This window comes from Aulostomus chinensis, chromosome 12, assembly GCF_037954235.1.
Source record: "Aulostomus chinensis isolate RoL2024-O1b breed Wild chromosome 12, RoL_Achi_v1.0, whole genome shotgun sequence".
In the NCBI taxonomy this organism is placed as follows: Eukaryota; Metazoa; Chordata; class Actinopteri; order Syngnathiformes; family Aulostomidae; genus Aulostomus; species Aulostomus chinensis.
The window spans coordinates 12,254,040-12,281,745 of NC_141331.1; the positions used below are offsets into that span (position 1 = coordinate 12,254,040).

At 42.5% G+C, this 27,706-nt stretch overlaps 1 protein-coding gene across 17 annotated transcripts in view; it reads right to left on the reverse strand.

The window, feature by feature from the left end:
• Positions 1 to 27,706, reverse strand: part of caska (calcium/calmodulin-dependent serine protein kinase a) — a 94,684-nt gene that overhangs the window by 49,161 nt on the left and 17,817 nt on the right. For all 17 annotated transcript variants that reach the window (XM_086220193.1, XM_086220186.1, XM_086220187.1 and 14 more), the window contains exon 2: positions 2,087 to 2,199. In XM_086220193.1, the coding sequence (XP_086076319.1) occupies positions 2,087 to 2,199 (113 nt within the window). The remainder of the gene's footprint in view (positions 1 to 2,086; positions 2,200 to 27,706) is intronic.

Sequence of the window (27,706 nt, forward strand, 5' to 3'; positions counted from 1 at the left end):
GGGAAAAGCAACTGAAATTAAAACAACCAACTGGTGTCTGAACAGCTTCATACAGGCTCATCAAACCAGCTCAGATATTGACTGTTCAAATCTGTGACACTGATCAGATTAAGTCATTGATATCTCGTGCCTCCTGAAATGAAATTCTGATGGTGAACTTTCACAAAGGAGCAGTGCTGTAGAGCTCAACAGTGACGCTCCAGAGGTGAAAAACTCAGTCAGATTCTGATGAAAATCCCATCAAAGGATTAGGTTGGTAGCCATAATGTTGGAATCAACCGAGGTCGACAAACCACAAGCTTGCAGAGTAAGAAACAATGGTTTCTGCTATTGTAGAAACCTCATGTTGTTATGAATGTATTAAGTATAATATTCAGAGAAGCGCTTCACGACCCACAAACCCACAGTGTAACAGTGACGTTTACCTCCCCTGCAGAAGTCTGCTCGGCCGTCCAGCTGTCTCCTATGTTCACAACAGATTTTTCTCTGTTTGACGAATTTTTTTGTGTTGATTTGGTTCCAGGTTTCCAGGCTACGTCAACGGAGAAATTGAATGCGCCTCTGCAGAGGTCTATTACAGAGTTGACATTCTTACCTACTGTAACAAATGATCTTTGCCTGAGTAAAGACACAAAATGGGCTTCCAGACAAAGGTGGCGGTACATGCGTGTAAGTACAATGAAAGAGGGCCATTTTGAGACCTGGAAATAACACACGTGCTGCGTGATCTGATCACAGGTGGACACGTGCACAGGTGTGAAAACTCTCAGGAGTCATGGAAATAACCTGGAGGAGATTTGGACCATTATGGATGAGGATGTGAGCTACAGGAATAGATGAACATTTATGTAAAAATGATTTATTCTCTGGAGTGAGATGAAATAATCAACATCATTTCTGACGTGTGTTGGATTTCCCCTTGAGCGTTTTGTCTGTTGAATCATTGCCTTCTCTTTAGCTTCATCATTGTAATGCAATCTAAAAGCATGACAGGCTGTAACCATTAGAAACCACAGCGCTGTGAGAGAGTGGTAATGGAAATGTGACATATTTGTGTTTATAATTGAAGGTGAGGTATTTGCTGTTATCGGGCGGAAGTGAGCAGCTTAGGCTACAGTTCTGCTATTCTCTACATTAAGAATAAAGATCAAGTCAGGACATGTTTGCCGTTAAAAAATGTGGTGTATTCTTTGCCTGTGTTGTTGCCATTGTATTCAGCAAATAAAACAGGATTTCACAGTGGTGTTGGTTCATTCATTGCTCTCTAAAAATTCAATATATAGACAAATAAACATGTTGTTTCGTAGCGGACCGGCAATGTTGTGTTTCTCTAACAAAAACCCTAACATTCCCCAACACCACTCTTTATACTTCTCTGTTCGTTTCTGCCTTATCACCCTCCAAGTATCTTCAATCCAATCTCTCCGTATGCCGGAGTCAGATACCTGATAAGACCCTTGTCTGACTCGTCTAGACGATAATCGCTAACCTTTCTGAGCCACACAAACACCTGTAGAAGTCCAGGAAGGTAACAATCTCAATAGTAAATCCTATTATCTGTTAATTAGGTGCTTGCTATCAGCTCTTATGTCAGCTTTAATATGGGATTGTTGCTTATCATCGTTGACAGGAGGAAACTTTTACAGTTTGTGGAGGATTTTAGTTTAAATCAACAGGCTCTACATCATGGTGATGGTGGACTAGTGGATAAAGAGATGGTGCCTCTTCATTCCTCAGTCGAGTTCATTACATCAGTTACCGCACTATGTAACTCGAGTTAGCTCACAGTAATTCTAGCCATTAGCAACTGCCCATACTGTGCTGACATCTGACATTCATAGCAAAAAAATCATATGTCAATGGTGAAATTGATGCATTTTATTCATAGTCTTCTTGTTGCTCATGTGACCAGAAGTCACATTCATGGATCGGCCAGCTACCTGGACAGGCATGTCATGAGTTATGGAGACGGACAGAAGAGACAGCAGCTCTGTTGTGATGGAAATACAAATCCTTGCAGTGTTGGACGGACATCAATCCAAGTCTGCACATGTGTATGGAGAAGGTCCAGATTCAGATCTCTTACCCTCTGTGCTGAGTCCAGGACTGGAGGTGAACTGGGCCACATCCACGATTTTGACAGCAAATTGCTGCCCCGTCTCTCTGTTGATGCATCTCCTCACCACACTGAAGGGACCCCTGAACAAGGCGACAGAAACAAGAGACGCTTCAGAGGTGCTTTGTTAAACCTTTCAAATACTTTCTAGAACCCTCAGGCGATGTCCAGACCTGATTCATCCAAAATTGTCTCCAGCTACGCGATCAGACACGTAGCACGCAGATGCAGCAGAGCATTAAAGGAAAAAGCAGCATCGGTGTGCGGCAGCATATTGGTGCATGCAGAGAGGCCAGGTCTGAACTTTGGTTCTGACTGCTGAGGATGACACACTGAATCACCTCTCCTGTGGAGCGAGTGTATCATCCCATTCACTCAGCAGGATAAACAGAGATCTACCACTCAAGGGCTCAGGGTTAGAATTAACAAGCCGGTGGTAAGGGTTGCTGCGCGCAGGAGAAGGGAGATAGCTTCTAAATAAAGCTCCTGGGTGCAACTGTAGTCACAACACTGGGTAATGGGCTTGAACTGACCTGCACACACTAGTGGGAATATGAGGAGGGGAGATGTTTGGCTGCAGGGAGCAAGAGAGGGAGGGGAGCTGGTGCAGAGACAGATAAATGAAGCTGTAGATCTTGTGTAAGAGCAGACATGAAGGCAAACACAGTAGCAAGGCTGTCATCCATCTCTTTTCATTACCTGCTTATTTTGTCCCAGCATGCATTGTGTGCAGGTCAGCAAGTGTAGATGGTAATGGGACTGATAAATATGGAGGGAAGCACACTTCAGCTCCCTGCTACACTGTCATATGCTTTGAGCTTCTGCTTTATGAGGCCAATAGATAATCATAAAGTAAATGTGTGTGTGTGTGTGTGTGTGTGTGTGTGTGTGTGTGTGTGAGAGTGTGTGTGTGTGTGTGTGTGTGTGTGTGTGTGTCCTTTGCTAAAGACAAGTGTAAGGTTGGGTATAAATAAAAACTTTTTGTTTGACCCCTAATACTATTGTTTTGACCAAGGTTTTGCAGCAGAAGTTCCAATTACTTGACCTTTGACCTCAAATACTTTAATGTACATAATTAATATCTATGTATACACACATAAGGCTCTTCTCTGTGCTGTTAAATATGGTTTTCAATACTTTACTTTCAACCATGCATAAGAGACCTTTCTCTTTCATTAATTCCCTCTCCTCTCACATGTCTGCCTGCCATTTTTCTGTCCACCAGGATGATGCATTATGTATGTTATATATTATATTCACTTTGAGTAAACTCCATAGGGGATATAGATCCCATCCAATAGTGATATAGCAGCTGGTGCCGATCCACCTTTTAACAGTTTCCGCTAGACCACGAATGTACCACAGCGTCCAACAGACAGTCTCCAGTGCAGGACAGTCACGTTAGCTGTTGGCTAACTCAACGCCGCCCTAGTCTGGAGACATTCGGAAGGACAGCGGCAACTTGAAGCATCAAGTCAGTAAAGCATCTGCTCAAGTTTCATGTTAAGAACACCGGGAGTTTGTTACAGCTAACGCTAGCTGAGTTAGCTATCCAGAATCATGCAAAACTGTGGATCAGTACATCTCTAATGCTGAATATACGTAAAGTAGGTGCTAGAAAATAGCAGTGAGTGACTTCACAGACACACATCACAGTACCACAACACAGTTTGACCTCCATGCTGGTGTGTCAGCATTTAACGAAAACACCACCACCTGATACAGCAGGGAGCAAGTTAAGTGGACGGATGTGTGTGTGTGTGTGTGTGTGTGTGTGTGTGTGTGAATGGGTGAAGAGTGCAAGACTGTCTTTGTGCACAAACAAATACAGACTGGTCGAACAGATGGCAATCAAGCTAAAGCTGCTTAGAGTCAGATGGGTGAGGTAGGACGGCATGATGCCCAATTGTGCATGAGACACACACACACACACACACACACACACACACACACACACACAGAGTTTAAAAACAGATCACACTGAAAATCAACACAGCAATGTTGCTGAGTGCAGGTTTCACTACGATACATGAATGCGGCCTTTTCCAGTGATACACACAAAGTTCAAAGAGCAGAAACAATCATTGGTTTCTGTGGTTACTCATCACATGACTCACTTATTTTACTGGCTGTCTCTTGAGTGCAATCACCAGGTGAGTGAGATGGTAAATTCCACACTAACCTGGCACATCCACTCATTCCTCCATCAGAGCATTTACTTATTCATCAAGTTAACAGCATGTAACAATATCTTACAGAGAACATTGAAACTTCATGAGGTGTAATTGACCTAAATAGAAATACAGCATCCCTGTGCGTCCCCTCGCTGAGCTGGTTTCAGCTAAACTTAGGTGCATAATAAATGTTCATTTGACAAACAGCTTCTAATTTAAAGACAAAGTTGCACTGAACTGTGCACGTTGTTGCACTCTGGGCAGAGGACAGTTTTCTCACAGCTTTTACCTCTTTTTACTGGAAGGGCAGGGCCCCATGGGGAAAACTACCTCTCAGGCTGAGAGATGCAAACATTGAACCTGCCGAGTTCAGGAAGTGAATGCTTAAAAGGAATCTATCTGAAATCCAAGTCAACTCGAGGGACTTTTTTGGAGTAGGAAGACTGGGTCACAGAACTGTCATTAGTAATGCAGCCAAGTCGTTCTCTTCGTCCTTATCTTGCCCTGCGCTACAGTGCAGTCACATCACCTCTATCACCCCTTCACAGCTTCACAAATGTCACGCCTCGCTCCGAGCTGCACTCTATACAACCATGAACAAGAGGCCTTGAAGGACCTGGGACGGACACAGAGAGGACAGACCGGAGGCGAGTGAGACGATGGGCAGTGATGTGAAAAAACACTGAGATTTAAAGAAGCGGCTCACTTGAAATATTAGAAGAAGCTGCAAACATGAATGTGTGCTGAGGTCTTCAGGAGGTAAAAACAGCGTTTTGAGCAATGGATTCTTGAAAAATCATTTCCAAAATAACTGAATTTAACGATAAGCACTTACTTTTTTTCGCAATAAATTCTGTTTATTGAAATGACTAAAAACATGCGCAGGGATGTCCAGTGCAGTGTGGAGAAAAATCAAAACTATAAATGCAACAAAGACTAAAGAAAAATTTGTTTTTAAAATTCAAGTCATTTTCTTCAATCTCTGACCTCCTCTTGCTAATAATGAATTTGTTTCCGTCATGTGTGTTGGAGACGAAATCATCGGTCAGTTCCTGCGATTAACTGATCAACAAAAATCTGCTCTGCAACACGCCACAGCTTCAGGCTTCCCAGATGAGCGGCGTGTCATACATGCAATGATTTAAAGATGAATAAAGCAAATAATCAGATGAATAAAACTTAACGGTTCAAAGAAACGTATTTCTAAAAAAAAGAATAAATGTTAACAGCATTGCACAGTCGTAAAAATTTATTTTATGTGTAATCTGTTTGTCTAGATGAGGTGAGAGAAGGCAGACAGCTTCACATAGAGCATGATGGGGGGGGGCCTTAAACCACAGACGACTGAAGTGGCGGAACTGGGCGTTGTGGAAGAAATCGACTGCAGACTGAGGAGGCTTTCTGCCTTTAAATGAGGCTCAGCTGCACAGTGTCGGCCATTATCGCTCTGAATAGAAGTCAGCTGCACATGGGCTGTTCTGATGATTCCTGCACTTTAGCCACCCTCACTAGAATAGCGGGAAGAGGGTGAGCGAGAGGAAAGAGGAGAAGGAGGAGGGGAGATAGAAAGAAGGAGAGAAAGATGGACGGGAAAATTAAAAAGACAGGAGAGGAGAAATAGCTGCTCTTTTCTTTCCAACAGACTTTTACTCTGCTGTTCTGGATGTCATCTCTACAGTTAGAAAGGTTCCTTATGAATCCATAAACAAAACTTTATGTCTGTACTTACCGTGGATATGTGATGTAAGTAGTTCAAGAAAAGGTGATGTGTTATTTAAGCAAAAATGTCTCATTCTCATTCGGATGAAATGTCTCATTAATGTCCTGTAGATCAGCAAAATAGGTTTCTCAAGGTTGCATACTGATTATTTTTCTTAATTTTGTGCATTTATCAACTGTCAGTGTAAATCAAACATGAGAGATTCGGTGGTTGAGACAATTAGCTTGACCACATGATTCAAGCGTTGAATCTGGTACTTATTTGGAGTCCACAGGGTGACATAACTTTGAAGCTATTAAATATATATGTAAAAAGCATGTTTGCAATAAAATAGCAACATAAAATACAGGAAACAAAAAAAGAAATAATAGGGCCTGAGCCAGAAGTACCTTCTGGCTCAGGCCCTAATAAAAAGAAGTGTGTCCTGCACTTCTGGTCTATTGCGAATAATAGAACTGACTTGGAGTCCCTGTACTCAAGTGACATGGATGGAACTGGGAAAAAAAAAAAAGAGAATATTGCAGGGGAAAAATATATTTTTGCACAAAAATATTCACATAAAATATAGGCGACAATAAAAACAAGAGGTGTGTACTTGTACTTGCTGTCTAGTACTGTGCGTCTCATTGTTATGTATAGAATATAGTGTTAAATGGGCACAAAAGCAAGAATGACGGAAACCAAGCTGAGGACAGGCAGCCTGCTTTGCTCCGCCAGTTCAGATCAGCCGTGCTGGCCAGAGCGAGCCAAAGAGCGCCGGCAAAAACAATAGTTTTAGGTTGAAATCAGGTTACACTTCTACTGACACACACTCACAGTCAGATTCACCTTGTGGTTCTCGCACATAAAATATACCTGGGCAGGCTACGTACATGTATAGAACTGCTGGAGTATATCTGGCAGAATTTAATACATGGGAATTTCTTTTATCCAAGCAAAAGCATGACCCAATCCTCAGTTCTTCAACGAATCTTGCCTCACTTTACCATTTCTGCATCGCTCTCTGACATGACCCCTTTAAGAGGTGTCTGGAACCACGGCATTCCTGTTCATTTCAGTGGAAAAGCGTCTCTAGTTGCTCCTCGGACATAAGCTGAAGGACCAGTGTCGCATTTCATGTCATCTTTGCAGTATCCAAAATTCCTCTATGTTGCCATTATAGTTATGTATTGTGTTTACTTGTAGATAAAAGTCTATAAATGTGATCAGCAGCCATGTTGTTGTTGTCCTGCATTGCTCATCCGCAGCCTATCGAGAGTTAATTTGGTGTCACGTTGAATCCTCCCTTCTCCTGGGTTGTTGTGTAAATGAATGGGCAAGCAAGAACAATCGAGCAGTGTGAAAGCTAAAACGTGTGACCTTTACGCCCCTCAGCTGACAACAATAAGCACCACTCTCTTGACCTTTACCCTCTGACTTCACGGTTAGTTGCCGTAACCTGAGACACAGAGTTGTTCATGCTTTCACTCAGCATTTGAAGGAATGTGTGACGTGTCATTGAGAGAGACAACATGTTCTACATTTCATGTCAGGGTAACCAAAGGGGGAATTTACAACAACATCAAAAAGATAGGCTGCCCAGTATTGAACGCCATCGAGGTGCACACGCGTGTGTATGTGCATGTGTGTGTGTGTGTTGCCGCTGTAAAAAAGGTGATTTGCTGGCTGCTCTCATTTCAAACTCTATTGTGCATCAATCACCTGGTGTCTCATTCTGTAAATGTCACCCGCTTTATGGCACACACAGGTTCACGGCATCACTCACGCTCACTACGCTCCTGACGGGGTAAACCTGTGGCGAAGACGGCCATACTTCAACTCACATGACACGACAAAAGAGCGAGTTGCTTTTCAATTGGGTAGGTCCACTCAAATGAGCCTCTGATGAAGATGAAAGTCACGGGTTTGTTTGTCGTTGTCGTTTTTTTTGTTAAGAGCAGACGGCCGTGTGTCGCGTTCCTGTTGTCGTCAATGAAAACAACTTAATAATGAACCTTCAAAGCAACATGAAAGGAAAAGACACAAACCGACTTAATGCAGAAATCAGAGCGTTCATCCTCCTGATACAGAGGAAATACACAGGCAGCAACCAGCTCAGCACTGGAGGCTACTTAGAAAAATGACTATTCACCCCGAAGGAAACTTTCTAGGGGACCCGTGATGCTCAGTTCTAGGACTCCATTTGGTATTTGTACCTGGAGCAGGTGACCGTTAACAAACTAACAACTCTATGATGAGTGATCATGAAAGTTTAAAAAAAATCACTGGAGATTTAAAGCAGTCTGGAGCCTCAACTTTTTTGCTTTCAGAGTTATTTTTTTTTTGGCAGAAAAGTAAAAGCAAGACGGGTTACCATTCTCTTGAACGCTAAAAGAAAGTGATTCTTTACTCCGGCTGTCAAAAGATCAAAATATTTTATCAAGTTATTCGCGTGATGGCTCCACGGTAGAGTATTACACTGGGTGTGGGCTCCCAGGAGAGGCAGGAAAATCTCCTGGGAGGTTTAAATGTGTTGTGTGTGAGAAAAATTGCAGATCCGATCAATGAAAAGATGGAGACGGAGTCAAAAAGCAGAACCGAAATGATTGTAAAAGCAAGCTTTTACAAAACAAAGGCACAGTAAGACAGGTTGGAATACACACATTTTCAGTTGAACTGTTACGCGTCTAATCCAGTGCTGCCATGAACGTGTGTGTGAACCGGAAGTCTATCCTCTGCTTTCAGCTTTAGCTCAAGTGTTTATGGATTACTGAGCATACAGCTGGTTGGAGAAGACGTGGATTATACAGGACGATGCGCTTGAGTTTCTAAACAGACATTTTCAGGCAGTTTTCTAGAGTATTCACTGCTCAGCTGTCTGAGAGAGGCAGAAAGCACCTTTGAGTCCCTGAAAATGTCCGGTGTCAGCTTTGCTGCAGAGGGGATTGTTAAACACCACTGAATTGACAGGTTTTACTTAGACCTCTTTGACTGACTCCTCTTCCCTGGTTACACTCTCAAGCAGGCAGATACACACACACACACACACACACACACACACACACACACACACACACACACACACACACACACACACACACACACACACACACACACACACACACAAGTGCCGCCTCTGGGAGTAAAGCTTCAATCACCCTTCACTCCACTGATGTAGTGCCTTTGGACTTTCGGATAAAATTAGCTTTGAAAAAATGGCAAGATTGAGCAGCCTGACATACAATAAAGCTCAGTACTTAAGGGGCCGATCCAGAGAACACAGACGCTAGTGATCCAAAATTCATGTCTACAGAATAAGAAGTAAACTAAGGAGACACTGCAAATGTTGGGAGGAAATTATTTTTTTACTAAGCCGAACCAGGCCCCAAAGGAAGAGTCTAATCTTGAGATTATTCTGGTTGAGTAATATGAGAAATCTGGATCCTGATATGTCTTAAATCCTGGAGCAAACCAGGAGAGATTCTACTGGTGGGGAGCTTGTGGGGTAGGGCTGCACGATTAACTTGAGACGGTACTCTGCTGTATTATCATCAGGGATATCAGCTGCATCAAAACAAGCGCGCCTACTTTCTCCGTAAACAAATGCAACATTACCCTACATGACGCAGAGCAGCAGAAACCGACAGTGTGGAAAATAAATGCTGTGAGTGCGAGCGAGAGACCCTGGTGAAGGGCGGTGTGAGGGAGAAGTCGCGCGGGAATAAATGTAAACGACAGAATGAATCCGGAAACAAATGGCGATGATGAGGGTGAGCACCGGGGGAATGTAACCTACCCCACTGGCGAAAGGTCCCATGGTGCGGCTTCTTTTTTGAATTCAGACAAATTGATTAAATTCAAAATTAAAGTCCTTGCAAGCAATGTTCAGCTAGAGAGGGAAAATCTCTGCTTCCGGTATAGCCAGCAGATATCTTGGGTGCTGTTTACAAGATGAGACCTTTGCACTGAGTTGAAAGATGATCAATACAAGTGGATTGTGTCAAAAGCTGGTTTACTATCAGCAGTTTAGAAAAAAACCTACAACCGCTTTGTCAAATCGTCAGACTACAGCCATTTTTCTGCTCTTGCATTGAGGCCAATGCGTTCCGTCTCTTTTGCATCCACATTCTGCATTCATAAGCAGAATCTGTTTATATAATGAATATAATCGTATTAAATGTCAGCGATAACAAAACATGAGTATGAGAAGACTAGAGAGTAGATCATTTTCATGTCCATGTAGCACTGAGACAATTATGAAAACAGAAGCGGATGAATCCTCCGCTCATCATTTCAGCTCTACTTACGCTTGAGGTCAACAACCCCGAGAGTCTCGTATTAAACACTAGTTAGAGGAAAGTCAAGTGTGCAAAGACAAAGACAGGAAATCAATAAACAGCATCTATATCCACACCTGCAGCTTCCTCTGCCCCCCCCCCCCCCCCAAAAAAAACTCCACGTCTTTGGATACATGCCGTCATCTCTCTGGTGGAGTAGTTATGAAAGGAAGCACAGCCAGGAATCTTAATGATGCTCCCATGGGGATTAAGCAGAAGCCCGGACATGCCAACACCTGCAATGCTCATTGACAAACACACACACACACACACACACACACACACACACACGCACGCACGCACGCACGCACGCACGCGGGGGTATACAGGCGGTATCACAGCGGAGTTGACAGGCTTTCCCTTAAAGCTCCTCACATAGAAGCACTTTGATGTGGTCCAGCAGCGGTGGGCGACCCAGCTCTCAGCGATGTTTGAGACGAGGGGCGATGCCAACGACTGCAGTTGTCTGATCAAAGACTTCTTTCATATTTCCGCGAGCTTTTGTCATCTGATGAGCCCCGATAATTGAGGAGATGACTTCACAGGGCGGGCAGGATTGTATTTTACCCTGCGACAGTAAACTACACACATGAGAGTAAGAAACAAATAATCTAGTTTGTGTGTGGAGGGGGGGGGGAATTAAATGGAGGATTAACTTGGTAAACAAGCATAATCAGAGGAAAGAATAATGGGAAAATATTGTAAATCAAAATCCAGCTCCTCTCTCCCTTAGCGTCCTCTTTATCCAGTCACAGACATACGCCGACCACTTTATCTCTAGTAACATCCTGCAGTATCAGCCTGGGCGTATGTCTGCTGTGCTGTTCAACTGACCCGCAGTACCTGAGACCTGATACCAGGTAGGGTACTGTTCCATCATCATTTATGTGAGTATGTCCAACATCAATTTTAATACCCATCAGCAGGGCTGCACAATTAAAGGAAATAATAATGTGGTCTACTGCAAGATGAAAAGGCCCAACATTCCCAGTAGTCCCAGTTTAGTGCGGTTGAACTGGTATATATCCATGTCTTTTTCAAGGCATAAAATTTGCCAGATCTTAGTTGTGAGGAGCACCATGTCACTGAATATTCTGGAATTCTTTAAGAAGCATGAGAATCCATGTTGACACTTGAGGGTGTAAAGCCTTAATGAAGCTTTTTATAATAATGCTTTTATTTTGTAAGGCATCAATACTTTTATAGCACTGAGACAAAGATGGACAAAAGAGAGAACAGAAGTTATTATCGTTAGTCAGTCAGGTAATAACCTTGCTACAAATCAGCTATTGGTTAAATGAGTTGTGAAATATCAGCGTACCGGATCCTGAAGAATAAATACAAGACCGTTCATCCCTACCAGGAACGCACCTCCAGGGCCCACACCGTATATCAGCTAACCTTCCACTGCAGCGAAGCCTGTCATCACTGGCTGTCAATCCTTAAGGTCCATCTTGATTACTACAATACCAGCAGCCTCAACTTCATTAGACCCATTTATTTAAGCGCCTCCAGAGTTTACGAGAGTTCGGAGTCTTGCCAGGATTCAGACGGGAGGAGACTGTGAAAGTACAAGCTACGGTTGGTGTTTAGAAGATGGTTGTTTGCTTCCTGTTGTTTTCCCCCCAGATAAATGTGCTGTGCAGAGGCAACAGTGAGCCAAGACATTATCTACTCAACGGTTCTATCAGATTTTCATTTTTCCTTTTCGCCTACACCCACGCGAATCACCTGCCATAACTGCTAATAGCCCGACTTACAATTACCCAGAGAAAAGGAGGCAGAGACCAGCACAGCAAACACAGCCGAAATAGGAGAGAAAAGTCAGCGCTCGGTATTCAAACTCCGCCCTGCCGCCCACGCCCCCCCCCCCCCCGACCACCCTAACTAAGCTCTGTGCTGCAGGGGCGATGTTGAAAAATAACCACAATAATGACTCTTGTGATTCTAAACTAAAGCCCTCTTTGCTCAGCATGTCCTAATCCACTCTGGTATGGCTGTGTCTGCTGGGCCGCCAGGGCCGGGACCATGCTGGCCCGTGGAGAGGAGCCAAACCACAGAACCACGTGTGCCCCTTCAAACACAACCGGATGCGTGCTTGCAGACTATCACACAGTGAGACGTGCACATATTTCATGCTCTCTAGTCCAGAGAAGAGAAAACAGGCAGGGAAAAAAAAGAAAGAAAGAAAAAAATAAGAGGAAGATGAGAACAGCGGACCAGACAAGAGGGGATGGAGGGTTTGAGAATGAGTCGATCCGACAGGAAGTCCTACTGCAGTCTCTGATTACAGAGTCCTCCTTAGCCTTCCTTTCAACCTCCCTGTGCTCCCCTTTGCTCTGACAGGTAAGAGGTGAAGGATCTTTTTATAATGGACAGAAAAGAAGTACATAAGAATTGTTTTCTCTCAGCCTCACAGTGACAAAAAAAGATTTTTAAAATGGTACTAAACCATCCCTACAAAACAGATAAAATAGGTCTTCAGCTGATGAATGTTTTAACTGTTGTTTAATCTGATGAAGATCATCTCAAAGGCTGAAGTGGGATGGGAAAATACATTTTGAAAAAGAGTCTGAAACTTAGGTTACAGTTGTCCTTTTGAGTGATTCATAGGTTGTGGTTGTTTCCCCTGGAGAACATCATGTAGGATGTTTTTTTTTTTTTTTTTTTTGCTGGTGCGTCAAAATTTAGCGTCACAGGGCCAACACATATAGACAGACAACCATTCACACCATTCAATTCAGACAGCAACAATTCCATGACACATTTGATGCATCTCTACATGTATTTTTCTTCTCCAGCATCTCTTCTGCAAACATTCATTTAACTACTTCCAAATAATAACAACATCTCATCCGTCTAATCCCAGGGTTTGTCCTGTTACTTTCACAGTGAGGCCCGGAAAACACTGCTGGAGAGAAATCAAAAGTTTGTGCCAACTTTTATGAAGAGAAGATGAACCGGAAACATATTTTCTGTTTGAATGAGCACTAACAGGTCTTAATGAAGCCTCAGGGAAACATACGTCAGGGCAGCATGGGAAATAACAGAGGGGCCGATAGGTAGAAAGATGAATAGGACTGGAGAGAGAAAAATGAAGTACAGCAGGAGAGTCCAGAGCAAAGAGAATCCTCATTTCCAATCCCTCTTTTAGGTTGCTGGCCAAGTGTGAGATTTGCTGCCAGATGCTGTTTCAAGATGGAGAGGAGGCCCTAGATTAACTTGCTTAAATTCAAAGCAATCTCTTTAAAGTATTTAATGCTAAATTCCTCAAACTGAAACGAAGTTGGAAATAATCAAATCAAAGTCACACAGATACATCTAAAGCACTTTATTTCTTCAAGAACTTGCAACCTTGAGCCATACAAGACATTCCCGTCGTCTATGCTGTAGCAACAGCAGCAAATACATAAAACGACAAGAAGATGGAACAACATTTGGAGACAACCTCACTTTGGAAGAGCAGTTTCACGTAAAGAGCAGATGACTTCTAGAATGCTTACATCGAATGTCCCCAGATGATAAAGTTGTGCCTGATGTCACGAGCTTCCTGTGAGTGTGTGTGAGGTTGTGTAATCTACTGCACCATTTATGGATGGGAAAGACCATTAGGTCCATGCCATCATCCCACCACTAAATCATTCATAAGCTGCAGGGCCATTGTTGGATCAAAGGTGACCCATTAACAAAGCACTGAAGGCCACGTTCTCCAAGCAAGACAACATGTTTAAGGCAGTAGCCCCCCCCCAACCCAGTAACATCCAACAGAAGCCTCCGAAGAACCCCCCGCACATGAACGTATTCTTTTGAGGGAGTGTTTTGCCTTTACTGCCAGTAACCCTACTCAAACTTTGATTATGTATGGCGACATTTGGCAGGGACAAACCCCAACCCCCCCCCCATGAAAGTTAATGGCATTTCCTGCCTTAACTTGGATGATTTTCCCTCTAAAACAACAGAGGACAGAGGTAAACATGGCCTTCTCATCACCTCTGGACCCTGACGTACAAACATTTCCCAACAATTCCTCACTACTTCATCGTCCTCACTACTGCAGTTATGTTTTACTGTTTTCCATCAGAAACAAAGGAATCACTTCTCAGACAGCTGACAGTGTCTTGATGGTACACATTTTTGAATTTCAATGCTCAGGAAGTTCAAAATGTGACTGTTCATACATTTCAGCCATTTCCTTCAAATGTCATGGTTAAAAGGTTGACGTGCAAATGAGGGAAGCAGCTTTTATTTTGAGAAGGCCTCGCTCAGTTCTTTGAGTAGCAGGTTATCACATGTATCGCTGAGTGATAGCTGCCAAAGCTATTTTGTTGCTCAACTTTTTAAACCTAGCCATAACATTCTTGCTTCAAAAATTATAAAAGTGGTGCACATCTGAGGAGAAGTTGCTATCACTGTGAGACTAAAATATTAACATGTCCATTCCAAAAGATGGTAAATTTGCAATTATGCAAGAGAAGTGCTGAAAGCAGTACATTTGCAGACCTCCGGTCCATATGGGCCATGTATGTAGGTTACCTAGATTGGAGACGCTAAACTGACTCCAGTACATATTCTCTCTCTACTTACTGAGAACGCTTTCAAGGTACATATGGGAAACGTCAAACTGGTGCACACCTGGTTGTTCCAACGTCTCTCTCACTTTCACTTTGACAGAATGTGGTGAAAAAACCCAGAGAATGTCACATCTGACATATTTACTCTCCTTAATTGAGCTTAATGGGGGAAAAAAATGGATTAATTGCTGATTAGGAAGCCAAGCAAATTATGAAAAACGTGGTCTAAATATGACTAACACAAACAAAACCACGGGCATGAGATAAACACAGCACCAATTAACTGTTGTCTTAAAGGAGTTCTGTTTTTTATGCTAATCACACTCATTAGAAGTAATCTGAATTATCAGTAATATGAAGGGGCTTTAAATTGTTGCACATATTGCTTTTTAAGAGCAAAGAATTACAAGCATCAGATTATTTATGTAATCAACTGCGCTGATGCAAAGTAGGATTTTCTCATTAATGAAATTAAAAAAAAGAAGGCTGATTATTAGCGCTGCCTTCCTCGCTTGGTCTAATTCGGGAGCTCTCAGGCTTGATTCCCAGTGCAGACTAGTTTTTCATCAAAAGCCAAGAGGAGGGAAATAATAAAAATGTTGCCAGTAATAAACAGCTCAAGAGGTGATGGGTCATGTGTGAAGAACCAGAGGCTAATTTCATTGGTTTATATTTAAAACAGGAACAAGACAGTGGTCAGAGTCACATCATTGAATCAAGAATAGTTCTTTCTAGATGATTTTTTTAGGTTGATTTTACACTTCTGGACTCATTTGGTCCGGTTTGCTTTAAACCGCATATTGTCAAGTGCACCATTCACTGTAAACAAACGTCACATGTTCAAGCCACTGGATTTCCACAGGCACGTCATTAATGACGCTGCATGTGCAGTGCGGCGGTCTCGTCCTCCACACGGCTCTAGAGGTTCAGTTGCCGTGCATGGAGCCTTTGTTGCCGTATTTATATGATAGTTATGTCAGTATGTTGTTAACTACTCTCCTACCAAAGCTGCTACTACATTCCACACCTTCACCCTTGCATTGCATCCAAACTCAGACCCCTCTATGTACAGTGAACCGTGTTCTGTTCCATGTTGCACATCGCTAATGTGCGCATTGCAAACATTAATCTCTCAAGGTTCGTGTCACCCTTTGCTCCTGTATTTTAGCCCACTGAGCTTGAAGTAGACACATCACAAGCACCGGGAGGCTCAGCCCTACAAAAAGGGCTAGTAAAGCAGCAGACATCTTGCTCCAAGTGAAAATTAGCCATAATCCAAAGCAGTCAAGGTCTGAACTCCAGATAGTGTGAACAGAAAGAGGACTGAGGCCAAATCAGAGTATGTGGACCAGAAGGAGAAACAGTCCTCTTTCAAATAAACTGAAAATCTGAACATAAAAAGTCCCTTTCTGTCGGTCCATTTTGATAGTTTGGTTCTCTTATAGAGAACTAGATGTGAAACAACCTTAAACTAACTCCAACATGGCCTTCAGTCACTTTTTCTGCCTTTTTAATTTTGCTATATGCTACATTGCGAGTTAAAAAACAGGGGTTTTTGTAGCTTGCTTTCAATATTTGGTCTGTTACCTTTCACACTTCAAATGAACCACACCAGGGTTGATCTAGAAGCGAGCTGGGGAACAGTTTGTTGATGACCAGAGTTCACTTATAGCTGGGAACTCTCACACCAGCCCAAATCAACAAGACTATCCAACAAAATACAGCAGGATTTCTTTAAAGTGGACCAAAGAGCTCAGATGTGACACGAGACACATCCTGAGACCCACAAGGCTCAACTCTGAAAATCCAATTAAACCCTCATCCTCCATCACTCAGATGCACCAGGTTGACCATAAACCATCACCATCATCCTGAGGAATGAGGAGTGGAAACTTTGACACTAGATCCCTGGCAGCATCCTTCCTGTGCTCCACGCAGCTCAAAACCCTAGCTCACATTGCAGAGCTTCAGCGCAGCAAAATCAATGAAATCAATCGAACTTTTGATTAACACTGCAGTGCATTTAAATGATGAAAGGGTGAGGTAAGTGCAACAGAAAAGCTGCTGGATTCCTCCCAATGAAAGAACCATGAATTTGTCTTCTCCCTGATGAAGAGTCCAATCTTGTTTCTTGGAGCAATTAATCATGTTCTGAGAGAAAGACAGCTGAGAGGCTAAGAGAGAGCATGGTGTGTGTGTGTGTGTGTGTGTGTGTGTGTGTATTTTGTGAAGTGTATCTGCACAGTATGCTCAGCATATTGGCCTGGTCATTTCCTCCTAGCTCAGACTGCAGTCTATAAAAGTTAATGAGCTCACCGAGCTGAGATCTGGTGGTGGGAAATGCATGCATGCACATGCCAACACACCTACATGCACCAGAATGTTTATTCTCATTAATCCTTCTCCCACATGGAAGCACAGTTCAAAATGCCTCGCAGTCTTGACTTTTTAGGTTCACGTGAGTCGGGGGTAGAAGGTTTCCTTCCCTGTCTCCTCGAATCGCATACACGCTTTAGTTGTAACCCGTGTTACGCAACAATTCTTCCAAACTTCTGCACCACTGCCAGAAATTTCTGTGTGTGTGACTGCGTGGTTCATTGGGCCATGAGGATTATTTCACTCATCAGTAATCAGCATTCTAAGCGATAGCTGCTGTCTGGAACTTTTAATTCACAGCACTGCCCAAGAGAGACAATAGGGGGACAAGAATGGTTGCAATGAGAACAAATGAGAAGAAACGGTGGCTAACACATTGATACTGTAGTTAGAAGTGCACATATAAAACACATTCTCATGTATACACAAATGGATTATTCTACCCCCAGCCCTCACGATCTCCTTTGTTTTGTTTAGACCTTCTACAAAATATAGTGAAAAACCAAACATGCACCTTAGGACTTGTCAGACGTTTCCCCGCCGGCACTGTTTTAATTTTTACCAGCTTCTCTGTACCCCCTGGATATTTTGTGCTATGATTACAAAAAAAACAGAACACATCAAAATAAAGAATAGAGCCTCTGTTTTCATTTAAAATAAATTAATTGCAAGTTCATCAGTTCCTTTTTTTTATATCAGAACTCGAATGATTGTTGTCTTCATCAAGAAGTGTTTTTGGACAAAAAGGCTAAGAAAAATGCATTTTTGTAAAAGTAAACAGTTAACAGCAGAAAATTGATTTGATTTGATTTATTTGTAATTGTTTGGGTTTTTTCCTTACTCAATATGGTTACTGCAACCGTATACTATAAAAAAAAGTAGCAATACTAATTGACTTGATGGAGCTGCATCATCTACCCGCCTGTTGTGACTTAAGGTTTCTTTTCAGGGCTTCTTGTTCACTCACTTCTGGACCTGAGAGTGTGGAAATCGTTCATCAGGTATGCAACAGCAGCCTCTATCATATAACAGTGAAAACACAGATTCGTGCAAAATCTTGTCTGTAGCTTGAAACGAGCTAGCATGCATTCAGAGCTCTAAGAACAGGTGTGAATCACTCAGGACTTATGCCTGTGTCCACATCCAGATGTGATCTGCGCAACTTGAGACCACATTCTATCGGAGGGGAATGCAAGTGTGTGTTGGGCCACATTGACGGACTTCCTATTGCGCCATACAAGATCACTTTTTGAGAAGACCACAGAGATGCACTGGTGAAAATACTGGTGTGACCTTGATGTCACAAAAGAGACACAGTTTGTTGTTTTTATTCCTCACTTTAATTTCCTGCATACAACAAAGAAATCTAGCCGACCAAGCACTCTCACTCTGTCGTCAATTTGAAAAAATAAATATATAAATAAACAAAAGAAATAATATCCCTCTCTTTTCTTATCTGTCTCTGTCCTATTTTCCTTATCCATTTCTTTGTCTGTGTTTCTCTTTCCTGCCCCCCCCCCCCCCCCCACCAATCAAAGCAGATGGCCGCCCACATAGTCTGTGTCTGTTAGGCATTTCTGCATGTTAAAAGGAAGTTTTGCATCAGATGTGCTTGCTCAAGGGGAATTGTTAGGTGCAAATTCACTGGTGTTGTTCTAGACCTGCTTCTGTCACTCACAATATGAATAAAGATTTCTTTTTTATGGGAAATAACATAAACACCACAGGTGCTTTTTTTGCAAATAGAGCAGGACAGTACTTACACCAAGTTCAAACTTAATTCTGTGTGTGAACAGGGCCTTAGTACCTCCGACATGAGACCAAAAAGAGAGAAGTGAGGAAAAGGGTGAGGGAAGAAGAATCGAATGAAATAAGACAATATCACCTCCTCTCAGGTGCCATCTGAAATTGCATCAGTTTTTGATGGCTGCACAGCTGGATCAGCTGTCAGACGCTGTTAACACTCTGCTTAATACTGACTCCAATTCTGTCACTGCAGCTTTCAACTCCATGGTTCAAATCATTCTTTAGATCAAGAGAGCCACTTCAGCATCTTTGGCTTGGGTGTCGTGTGGATTAAGTTTGATTTATCCAAAAGAACTGTTTGTCTCTGATTATAATAGCGTCTCAGTACAGAGTACCACAAGGTTCAGTCCTTGGCCCTCTCCTCTTCTCACTTGGTCTCTCTCTCTACATATCATTTGTAAACTCTTGATCAAATTACATGAAGTTATGGAATAGATTTCCATTGCTACATGGATGATACAGCTTTAGCTCCCCATTAATGCGGATGATCATTCCCAATTATTGAATTTAAAGGCTTTTATGGCAATAAAAAAAAAACTGGATGTCAGGCGACTTTCTGTTCTTCAGCTCGGGATGAAACAGGGATGTTGGTTATTGGCCCAACTCAGCTAAGGTGTGTTTTTATTTTATTTTTTATGAATTGCCAACTTGTTTTGTATTCTGTGTTTGTCTTGAGGCTGTTCTGTGACTTTCCTCGAGGTTTCTGCCTTTTCTCCAGCTGGTAAAGGAGTTTTTAAGAGGTTTGGTCTCACCCTGATTGAGGGATTGAGGATTAACAGTGTTGAATTACATACAGATTGTAAATCCCTTGAGGCAAATTATGACTTGGGACTTTGGGCTTTGTAAATAAAATCTGAAGGTCTCGGAAGGTTTGCTCATGTGGACTCATAAAAATAAACAACCTTTTCTTAAATACAGTGTTACAATGAAATACAACAGAATGCCTGATTTAACAAGACTTCTTCATTCTTCCCACTACTGTTTCACGATTCACTCAATCTTATCCTTTGAACAGATCTTCTAAAACAAATAAATTAGCAGACTGGGAGTGATATCACACCTTAGCTGTAGATGTCCCTGCCCTAGTATAAAGCAGCAGTTTCAAAGCAGCCCAAACAGTTCTCTCCAATCACATCTCAGTCCTCTAAAAGACCCCCACGAAGCTTTCGCCAGGCAGCCACCTCAATTCTCTTGCCACTGAACAGTTATAAAAGGATTGAGATGTCCCTCGTGATGACGGACCAGTTTAATTTCCGGCTCATTGGAGGAGCGAGGACACATCAAAATAAGTCAATCACATGCCAATTTCACACCGAACGTGCGAGATTGAGCAGCTTGTACAAGGAAGATTTGGGAATGAAGAGCAGAGCATATACTGTAAATCAGCTGAATGGGATGTTGGTCAATTAATGACCATCTCAATATTAGCTTTCCAACCAAATAGACATTTTCTGTCATGCTTCAGATTAGAATTCCAAGCAGGAGACACTGGAGGCACCCAACTCTCAACAAAAAAGATTAATTTATTTTTCTCCACTCTTCTTGCCATCTTTATGTCGCAATCCCATTGCTGCCTGACTACCACTGAATGTGACCTGTGGAGGCCAACGTATTAGAAGTCAACGTTCAGTTGCCCAAGAGACAGCCTTCCCTCCCTCTCTCTTACTTAAGCGCTCTGTATAGGAAATAATGGCCTTGCTCTTGTGCAGTGTCATATTTACGCCTTTGATGACAGCCCTGAGAGACAAGAATAGAGACCGTAGCGGACATACTGAGCACCGAGAGACAGACAGAGGCAGACAGACACATTGCATTGACGAAAATTGATCCTATTCATCTGCGTCGTGAATGAGTGTTGCATAGGGAGAGCAGCTGTCACATTAATGTTTGGCATTGACGTGATTTCGTCTACTTGCATGTACATGACAGAGTGAGAGAAGCAGAGGAAGAATCTGTTGTGTACTGTAGCAGCCGTTTTTATTGCAGAGAGACTTTTCTCTAATCTATCTGAGTCAGTCCCCTACTGTTTTATCTGAACCCCTCTTTTGGAGTCAAGTCTCAGACAATCTTTTCATTTTTTTCATCCCTCCTTTATCTTTCTGAAGGGTTGCACAAATGCAAGGCCTTAGTTTGCTACAGGGTGTGAATGGCCTTGGGGGCATTAAAGGCGGATGGATATAGAGAACGCAAAGATGCTTGCAAAGACAAATGCGCACACACACACACACACACACACACACACACACGTGCAGAGGCTGTGTTCGCTGTCAGTAACTGTGCAGAATTACATGTTCACAATGAAGACTTGGATATTTTTAGACATATTCAGTAACAAGTTATGAGGAACATTGTATCAGCCAACACTGGTTGTTTTTGAAAAGGATTTGGCATTCAAAAATAGGTAACACTCAAGACTGTCAAGAGATGAGAGGGAAAAAATCAAGACTCTTTATACAGCATGAAAAGCTTGCAGATGTGTTTGTAGAAGTTCGCAGGGTACACTGATGAAAGGCAGGCGGGCTGTGCGCAAATGATGAATTGATTTGTTAAAGGAACATGACAACTTTTTAGGGAATTTGCTTATTTAGTGTAATTTGCTTGTGTCAGACAAACAGATATATACCCTTCTCTCTTGTTAGCATTCAACTCCAGACCCCCATACCGGACAGCTGACTGCTGGTGAGCTTAGCTGCATTGCAACATAAGCACTGGGGCGTAGGAGCAAACTGTCTCCAAAGTCATCAATTATAATTGTCTCCAAAACAGTCTTCAGCTGCATCAATAGAACTAGGATTGTGCTTAACAATCACTTTGGCAAAAAAAAAACCCCAAACAAACAACCCCCCCCCCCCCCCAAAAAAAAACCTGTTGAAAATGAGGAGAGGTTTGTTATTTTACAGTCCGATCCATCCATGGAACTACTTTCCAGACTGGGCCCAGATGCTGTGACGCATCAGCTCAATACAAAATGTGGGTCAACATTTTCTATGAAGCTGCTGAACTTTCTGTTAAATAATCGTCTTATTGCTATTGATGAAGTGTCTACTGCTATACTAAACATATAAGATCACCATAAGCAACCTCAAATATTGAAAATCACTCTTAGAAAACGAATGTGAAGATGTTCAGGTATTTAAATCAACGCCTTCGTCTGCTGCGAGAGGAAGGAGGTGAACTTTCTGTACCACTTCACTTCTGCCCCCCCCCCCCCAACTCTTTCTGGTTCATTTGAGCAAACTTGAACCCTTCAAAACATCAACATGCTAAGTCTGTGACCATGCTTCCCATGTAGAGTATCACTCCCTACCCTACTTTTGCAGGGACGTTATCTTCAGACTCATTTTTAGGTCAATACCTGCATTTATTAAAAAGGAAATCAGATATATAATTACTCTGAACAGAAGAGAAAGCAACTGGGCTGATGCATCCTGATGGTGATTGTTTGTTGAGTCAGAAAATACATTTTTCAATGCCAGTAGACAAATAAATGAAGAGTCAAACAAGTTTCTAAATTACCCAATTCATCCCCCCTGTCATGTATTTAATGGGCTTTGGTTTTACAAATGCAACAGAGATGCAGATGTAACACCAGCTCAAAAATAAGCCTCCGGTGGATTACGTGAGCAATATTTGGGAGGTGCACCAACAATCAGGCATTTAATGTCTGATTAATTTGGCTGCGGACCCTTGTTGGTCTCATTAAACTACATCCTTTAATTAGTAACCTGACTTGACTTCCCAACTTATCTATGACAGCCCTTTTTCTAGGACATAGGCAACATTCTGCGGCACATAAATACTTCAATCCAACCATAATCGTCTATTTATTCCCGCAGAAAAAGGTGTTTTCTGCATGGAAATGTTCCTGCTGCAATTCATGAGGAGAGTATCAAAGTCATACATCTTCACAGCTTCAATATATCCTGAAAATTAAATCTCAGATGACATTTTCAGTGCCAGCTTAGAGTCATCCATATTATCATTACACTCAGAATAGCATCAGCCTTTTCTTTTGGGGGGGGGGGGGGGGGGGGGGGTCTTCTTCGGGACTCAGCAACAACGATGCCAAAGACCGAGATGCCCGTCTGCCAGTTTCTCCCACACTTTCGGAAGAACTTCAAAAAGAACTGAGGAGCGATTCAGTTCTCTTCCAAAGGCATTTTAGTGGCCCCAGAGAAAGAACTAAACAGCGTGTGAGAGAGGAGGATGGAGTGAAAGTAAATGAAAGGAGAGGGTGTATTTGGAGGTTTGGTGACCTGTGCAAATGCAGGTTAACTTCGCCGAGATTTAAAGAGTTGACACGGAGGGTAAAAATATACTTATTTATCTGCCTACACGCTCGGGTCCCCTGTCAGAGGACGAGGGGGTGAGGGTCAGGTCTGTATGCATACATGAATCCACCAAGACATACTAATAAGCCTCATTTACCACGGTGTGCATCTCTGCTGCTGCAAAACACCTCCTCCCTCGTTTTACACGCTCCTCTCAACGTTCCCTCGATGAGCTATTTTTGTGACTGTAAATCCTGCATTTGTGTTCCTTGTCAAAATTTGTTCATTGTTGCCCCCTGTGGCTACTAAACAGTCATGTATGAGTGGGTGTTTTCCCGCCCTCCATCCTCAGGGTGGTGGGGTGGTGGGGTGGGGTAATCAGACCCTTTTCATGGCAGACAGGTTTGTCGAGCAGGGAAAGCACAGGTCCCAATTTTTGAAATGAACTTTGAAGACCTGAATCCAGCTTTCTCCTTTTCTGTTGTACTTCTATGGATCTGGTTCCCAGTTGGCAAAAATCACCAGGTTTGTGCTGGTGAAGATTTAATCCATTCACATTCGTTTTGCAGAAGCAGGACCAGGAGAATGTAAATTAAAACCATTTACAGAGAAAGCCACTCGCTGCAGGGCGCGCAGTGACGTGTAGTACTGCCTGGTACGTTTACATTCAGCATATAAAATGATACTTGTCATGCCTCAGTGTATGTTGGATCATGGAGCGCTCAGGAGGCCACACACATTCCAGTCTAGCAGGTCGTGGTAATGAAACTTGAACACTGGTTGCCATCCATCATTTAACACAGAAAGAAAATGGAGAACAAGCTCATTTTGCAGCGTGTGGCTACCCAGAGCAGATTTTTAAAGCTGTGGAGGTATGATGACTTGCCTGGCTATCTTGATATTAAATTGTTCCATGACCTGATATCAAATTATTATCTGCTGTCCAACAATGTATCTTTTCATCACTCTCACAGTGGTCATGTCAAAGCAAGCGACTAAAACGTGCCCGGTTTGATTGTGTAGCAACAGTTAGCTCAGGATCACCAGCTAGAAACAACGGCCCTGTTCTGAACATGCAACTCTGCTGAAACTAGAGAATATGGCTCCTGCCATCCTCTTGCTCTCTGCATCTGGTGTCTGTATTATATATGACTATGAGTTTTTGTTGTTATTGGATCTGTTAAATCTTTAAATATTGACCTGCACGGCCTTTAAAACCCTGAGTCAGTCCGAGTCACCGTTCTTTACAGGAAGATTCAATGTGTTCACTTCCATTTCCTGATCTCTTCACAGTCACAGACAGACTATTGGATTTTTTGTGCTAGTTCAATTGATCTACATGCCAGTGATTCCTCTCCAGGGCCCGAGCGCCAATCAGAGTTCCGTGCAGAATTCACTACATCTATGCTGCTGCACAGTCAATTGTCTGGGAGCGCAGCCGGAGACTATCTGTGTGTGTGTGAGTATGATTGTGTCAGAGGAAGTCAATGCTCAGCAGGTGGCTCGGAGCAAACCTTCCTCTGTCCCACAATAAGCTCCCGTGTGCTTCTAAATGCCATCTCTGATCTTAAGTGTGCTGCAGCTACAGGCCCCATACGTGCATGAAAAAGTCACACGGCACGATAAACAGATTCAAGCACCTGAGCGTCGGACCGTCTCAGCGGGACCCTGGAGCGATATGAAAGCTCCAACCTTTGCCTCATCCTGACTGACTCCAGCATCTGTGGGTGTCTGAGACATCCAGAGCCCAATCACCCATGAAGCTTTGGCGGGGTCAAAGGTCAGGCTAGTAATGACAAGACGATATTGTCGACGCTCAATAGAGAGCTTTCTCAAGCAATCTCAGCACTGTCGGAGGCAGAATGACAGTGTGAGGAGGGTTGTCTTCTAGCCTACTGCTGGCTTATGGCTGGGACCATGAAGAGCATGGTGGTATATCACTGGTGCTGGGGTCAGTTATCATTTTAATTACAGATGAGCTCGACATTCATGTTCTCGATTAATATTTACTAAAACCAGTGGTTCCCAGACTTAATGAAGTCCTGTACCCCGGAAACATTCAATTGCCTGCTGTGTTCTCCCACAAGGTTGCGTTAGCACCACCAGTGGCTAGGCTAGCAATGCTAACATCGAGGCTGGCACTGCCAACATTTATTCATATTTGAACGCATTAGGCAACATACTGAATGCTAAAAGGCCTAATTGCTTTTTCAAACCCAGGAGTAAATAGACCTAAAAACCTGCCCCCCAATTTAGGAATCATACAATGTAAGAAAAAAGTAAACCAAAACAACTAAAAAAAATTAAATTAAATGCTGGAAAAACCTGAATATTGCTGTCATTACCATTTTTTTGTGTTCTAATCCTTACTAGTCACTTTTAATTTCCCACACTTGTGTTTGACTTGCTACACAAAGAAAATGTAATTGATTTCTGTATTCATTAGATCAGATTTTCAAATCCCACCTGTCAGAGGAAAATTATCCTTGGAGCTTATCTCTGCATGGACAAACCTTTTCCACACACTGACCATGAGTAACAGTGGGAAATGGCATAATCTTTCCTTCTTTCTATTTTTTTGAGTTTTTTTTTGTTTAATCTCTGGCTCTTAAATATCACTCTTTGTCCCACATTGCAGATGTGAAATAAATATCTTGTCTCCACTATGATCTCAACCACTCGAAGCATTATGTTTGTGGCTGGTGATTCCGTGTCCTCCCTATGGATGGTGCCCATTAAGGGTGTCCTGATCAGGTTTTTATGTCTCAAATTCAAAGACTATTCATGTTTAACAGATCAAAACTCGAGATCTGGATCTGGCAACTTACTATCGTACAGAGGACTTACTGAGTTCTTTCAAAAGCCCCCCTGTTTTTATGTGGCCATTAAGGGCGGCATATTTGTCGATGCATTTGGTTGTACCAAACAAAAATAACTCATGAGAGTGAAGATTCAATCACAAGGGCTCACTGCAGGCACACGCTCTAAAGCCAGATCTAAACCCTGATACTAGCTGTATGCTGGTGATCACGCGTGTTAACAGGGCCGCACCCTCGTTTTCACAGTAGGTGGAATGTTGCACTGAGGGGTCCAGCTGTCTTGAGAGGGAGTGAAACAGCAGCAGCGTGAAGGGGGACCATTTTGATCCGTTTATTCAAGCTAATGCTGATCCCTTAAAATATGCCTGGATTGGCCCAGATACCAGCCTGCTTGTACGACACCGTTACATCTGTAATACTAGGATCTGTTTAACTGCAACAGCACCAACTTAAGTCAGGGCCCCCTCCTCTCTTCTCCTTTATCTATTATATTTACCAAAATGAGTTTTGATTTCTTTGAACATCATTAACTCAGGAACGCCCACTGAGAATAAATCTGTTTTTCAAGAGTCTCTTGGCTCATACAGGCCAAAACTGTGTCTTAAACTCACTTATATTTATTTAATAACCTTATATTACCATGAAAATCCATGAGCATTCATGGGGATTGTTCATCAGCTACATGACAAATTACGCACTTGACTGAAACTTTATGTTCTATTGTTTATTGTGTATATTTTCTTAGAAATGTTCTGCTGCATGTCTTCAACCCCTCACAACCTCTGACCCATCTGATGGAGGTTTACCTATTTGCTGTGTGCTCTGTTGTTTCTGTCCAGCAGCACTCACCACAGGCTTATGTCTCTTAATCCTCATCGTTGGCTGAAGCCAGTGCTAAAGCTAAGATTAGCCCACATACACATACACACACACCCATCCACTCACACACATACACCAAAGGGTCACACACACTGTTACAAACCAAGATCACACATGCCCTGGATAAACAGGCTGACACCGACTTACACACACGATTACACACTAACACAAGCACTTTCTGTCTTGTCTTTAGTTACATTGCTACTGAGTGAAAGAGTAGCTGACATCTTGTGGTGTCAACACGACAGCAGTGGTGCAGGGCAGCCGTTTGGACGCCTGACAGCACGCCGTCTTACGCAGTCATCACTCACACGGATAAACAACCATGTGAAATGTTAAAGAGTCATTTAATTACACTGCAAAGTTTTTCTCCTCTGTAAATAATGTGATTATGTTAACCTTTTCTCTATCTGATCAATTAAACAGGCTATTAACATGCAGCAATTTTGATAATGGATTAAATCAGGGCTGCCCAAAGTGGGGCATGAAGGCCAAATTTGGGCCCAGTAATGAAAAGAGAGAAAACACATTTAAAAGTGATGAAAATCACTGATAGTGAGGTTTTCTTTTTTTTCTTTTGTGAGGTAAAAATGATCTTAAATAATATAAATAAAATATGGATCCCCTGATGATTATTAGTTTTTCTTGGTTTTTTGAG